Raw genomic sequence first — 4,316 nt, 5'->3', positions numbered from 1 at the left:
TGTTTTTCTTCACCAAATATCAAAGTAGAACAGCTTTCTCAAGCAATCAGTGATGGGTTTTGGAAACAGGAAATGAGCCCCTGGTTTAATGCATCCCCTGTATTAAGAAACCTGATCTCAAAGACTGATTTTTAGTCATTACTTGGGGAGCACGCATATTCTGAATGAGCCATTTTAATCTAGATTAATCTAGATTAATTTTAAGATTTCAGTGAGATTAATCTAGATTAAAAAAATTAATCTATGCCCACCATATATATATATATATATATATATATATATATATATATATATATATATATATATACACATATAGGTAACTAGAGTCCCGGCATTGCCTGTACTAATAATGACCACCTTTTATCAAACATGTCTGTTTTCAACTGTAGTCTTGCTGTGATTTTTTCCATGATAAACACATTTTTTACCCTGTCTCTCCATTGCACTATGCTTGGAGGCTGTGGTTTCAAACAGGAAGCTGTTATAGTCTTCTTTGCTATCAGCAGCAGGATTCTCAGTAAATATTTAGAGCTCTTATCTGTCATACTGTCAGGAATTATACCCAAAATGGAAAGTGCTGGTACATCAATCCACTGCACAAAAACATAAATCTGTCACAACAAATGATATGACTTTGTGAGTTTTTTTTTCATCTGTAACTTTAAGCACGTTATTTGAACAAATACCAAACAAGCCAGAGTGTCAAACAAGCAGAAAAGTAAAAAATAAAAGAAAACATTGACTCAGGTGGGTCTTTTGCGTCAATACCACCGACCATCCCATCCTCCCACCCAACAACAGTTTTTGTGGATCTTAAAAGTGCAAAAGTATGAATTCTGTGGTCAGTCATGATTTTTAAAGGGAAACATACACTCACCAGCCACTTTATTAGGAACACCTGTTCAATTTCTTGTTAACACAAATAGCTAATAGGCCAATCACATGGCCGCAACTCAATGCATTTAGGCATGTAGAGGTGGTCAAGACAACTTGCTGAAGTTCAAACTGAGCGTCAGAATGGAGAAGAAAGAGGATTTAAGTGACTTTGAACGTGGCATGGTTGTTGGTGCCAAACGGACTGGTCTGAATATTTGAGAAACTGCTGATCTACTGGGATTTTCACACACAACCATCTCTATGGTTTACAGAGAATGGCCCGAGAAAGAGAAAATATCCAGTGAGTGGCAGTTGTGTGGACGAAAATGCCTTGTTGATGTGAGAGCTCAGAGGATAATGGGCAGACTGGTTCCAGATGATAGGAAGGCAACAGTAGGCTATATCAAATAACCACTCGTTACAACCAAGGAATGCAGAATACCATCTCTTAAAGGCACAATACGTTGAACCTTGAACAAGATGGGCTACAGCAGCAGAAGACCACACCGGGTGCCACCCCTGTCAGCTAAGAACAGGAAGCTGAGACTACAATTCGCTCAAGCTCACCAAAATTGTACAATAGAAGATTGGAAAAACGTTGCCTGGTCTGCGACGTTCAGGCTGCTGGTGGTTGTGTAATGATGAGGGGGATATTTTCTTGGCACACTGTGGGCCCGTTAGTACCAATTTAGCATTGTTTAAATGCCGCAGCCTATCTGAGTATTGTTGCTGACCATGTCCATCCCTTTATGACCACAGTGTACCCATCTTCTGATGGCTACTTCAAGCAGGATGATGCACCATGTCACAAAGCTCACATCATCTCCAACTGGTTTCTTGAACATGACAATGAGTTCACTGTACTCCAATGGCCTCCGCAGTCACCAGATCTCAGTCCAATAGAGCAGCTTTGGGATGTGGTGGAACGGGAGATTCACATCATAGATGTGCAGCTGACAAATCTGCAGCAACTGTGTGATGCTGTCATGTCAATATGGACCAAAATCTCTGAGCAATTTTCCCAACACCTTGTTGAAAGTATGCCACGAAGAATGAAGGCAATTCTGAAGGCAAAAGGGGGTCCAACCTTCTATCAATGTGTCCCTAACAAAGTGGCCGGGGATTGTATATTTGGGATCATTTTGGCACCTTCAGATTACAGCCTTTCTACAACATTTGAGCCTTCACTGTGAAACTGCTACGTTTTGCACTGTTGACCAACGTCTTTGTTGCATTGTCCCTTAATTTTGGTACCATGTTTCTGCCAGAAAACTCAAGCTACAGAAAAGATTCACAGCAGCTAAACAAAGTCCTCAATTAAAGCCATCCGAGTATCCTCAGAAGGATGCTTCAACAGAGGACTGCAACTTAAGGAAATGTGACAGATGATTTACCACATTCATTGACTTTAATCTTCTCCAGTGTCGAATCTCTAAAATATTTAATCGGGCATGTTTGAACATGCTTCTTTTTGAAAAAATGTTTCATAATGTTCCTGGCTATACTGGGACAGATGACCTTTTTGTGAACCCTTTAACTCTGGGATGGATATACATTGGGCTTTTCTGCCACAGAGACAACACACAGCTCTATTTCACATGTAATACGTTGATTTAAAAAAACACCTTTGCTCAAAGCTGTCAAACTGGCTCTGGGGTAAACAAATCCTCTGTGTTTCCTCCCTGTTTCTATATGCAGTGCCGTATTATCTTGTCCTGGATGGATGCTGCGCGCAGCACGCTGACCTGTCAACATTTCCCAGAAGAGCTGATGAATGATGCATTTCAGCACCAGCGCCAGCAGACAGCTCCGCACAGGCAGGCCACTGTGATTGGCTGCCAGCTGCAGGAGCAGGAGGTCACCTGGTGCAGACACAAAACTGGGTTGAACGGGGCGCACACGTTAGTTCCCGCTGCGTGGGTGAACACTACAGCTTGGACTCACACAGGGAGGATATCTGGCTGAAAGATGAGAATTTTGCTCGTGGTTGTGGTGAGCGCGCTGATTGGTGCTCAGGATGGAGGGAGTGAGGGGGCGGCTCTGCCCGGTCCTGCGTCTGACCAGGAGACTCGTGCAACAGGTGGGCCACCTGAGCAGAGTTTACCTCTGTTTACTATCTTATTTTTGTTCCTTTTACTAGATATTTTTTTTTATTTTGTTCGTGGAATATTTGATTTCTGAATCCTGTCGTAAAGTTCTCTGGAGGTTAACAGGAGGTGGATAGACACTGGGTGTCCTCTTTAATATCTAATGTCAGTGTAAAACCATCCTCTTGTTGTGGTGTTTCAGGGTTTCTAAACTGTCATTCTGTCACGTGTCTAAACGATAGTCTTTTTTTTTTTATTCTATTTTTTTCTCTTTAAATTGCTTGCTTTATGCTTTTCTTTTAAATGCCTTGTCTTTATGTAAAGCACATTGAGTTGCCTGTGGTATGAAATGCGCTATATAAATAAAGATGCCTTGCCTTTCTAAGTAGCTAAAAAAAAATGGAGGCTCATGTTTCAAGGTTCTGGACTTTTGTCTGGGCTAAAAAGAATATAAAACTAAAAAAGAACTTTAACTTTTCAAATAAAGACAGACGGCCTAAAGGATTTCCATTGTAGCTCAACAAATATTGTAGCGACAATTGAGTGTAATGTAAAGTGAATCGCAGGTGACGTATCTTTACGTAAGTGTCGTCGTGGCGCTGTTGAGCTGATGTCTCTGCTCCTCTTCATCAGCAGCAGTCCTTTCTGCGCTCAGGAGGACTGCGGGAGACTTCCCAGCAGGGGACCCCAGCCTGTGCTTCTCCGCCAGAGAGAGCGACGACCAGCGGCAGCTCCTGTGCAACGACCGCCGGAGTAAGTTCAACTACAACCCGTTCGGCCTCCGCTTTGGGAAACGCTACGACAGCTATCTTTACAGAAGAGCCGTTAAAAGCGCGAGGACCGAGAAGTTTTCGCCCCTCTTTCTCTTCTCGCGAGAACTGGAGGTGCCCACCTGAAACCGACGTGCGTCTTCCTCTGACGAAATGTGTCATTTTGTGGTGGAAAGTCAATGGTAAAAAGCCTTGACTTCAGATAAAACTGTGTTCCCCGAATAAAACTTTTTGTACCTATGTTTAATGTGATTTTTTTTTCAGACCTACAGCGGAACTAGGCCGGGAAATTAACTACATTTAAAAAAAGGAACATCTTAGCTGACACAGGATCCTTTTTGTTCGAAATCATCTTGAGAGCTTTATCATAGAAACAACAAATGTCCATGTTCACTTCATCTTACTCTGGACAGGTCACCAGTCGATCACAGGGCGAACAGAGACAAACAGACATTCATAATTACTTTGAGTAGAACACGCAAGTTCCACATAGATGTCATTCTGAGATATGAGCCGAAAACTAAATTACTGCAGCGCCTTAATGCAACCACAAGAGGGCACTGTGATCGTTTCTACTGTGTGT

The 4,316-nt window shown here is 42.2% G+C and overlaps 1 protein-coding gene across 2 annotated transcripts; it reads left to right on the top strand.

Annotated features, from left to right (window-relative positions):
- The first annotated feature begins 2,757 nt into the window (after positions 1–2,757).
- kiss2 (kisspeptin 2) lies at positions 2,758–3,980 on the top strand. 2 transcript variants are annotated; one of them, XM_075472550.1, is made up of 2 exons: positions 2,758–2,956; positions 3,597–3,980. In XM_075472550.1, the coding sequence occupies exons 1-2, from the start codon at positions 2,845–2,847 to the stop codon at positions 3,857–3,859; spliced, it is 375 nt and encodes a 124-aa protein (XP_075328665.1). In that variant the 5' UTR covers positions 2,758–2,844; the 3' UTR covers positions 3,860–3,980. The 2 variants fall into 2 exon arrangements, with proteins under 2 accessions (XP_075328665.1, XP_075328666.1); XM_075472551.1 differs by having other exon boundaries at positions 2,760–2,956; positions 3,600–3,980.
- Positions 3,981–4,316: the final 336 nt, after the last annotated feature.

Source organism: Odontesthes bonariensis, chromosome 8 (genome assembly GCF_027942865.1).
Source record: "Odontesthes bonariensis isolate fOdoBon6 chromosome 8, fOdoBon6.hap1, whole genome shotgun sequence".
NCBI lineage: Eukaryota > Metazoa > Chordata > Actinopteri > Atheriniformes > Atherinopsidae > Odontesthes > Odontesthes bonariensis.
Note: the sequence above shows the minus strand (reverse complement) of the source record. Positions and strands in the feature narration are given on the sequence as shown.

Coding starts and splice junctions, on each gene's coding strand:
- kiss2 (XM_075472550.1), top strand. CDS start 2,845: ATGAGAATTTTGCTCGTGGTTGTGGTGAGCGCGCTGATTGGTGCTCAG. Junction 2,957..3,596: donor CCAGGAGACTCGTGCAACAG/GTGGGCCACCTG, acceptor CCTCTTCATCAG/CAGCAGTCCTTTCTGCGCTC.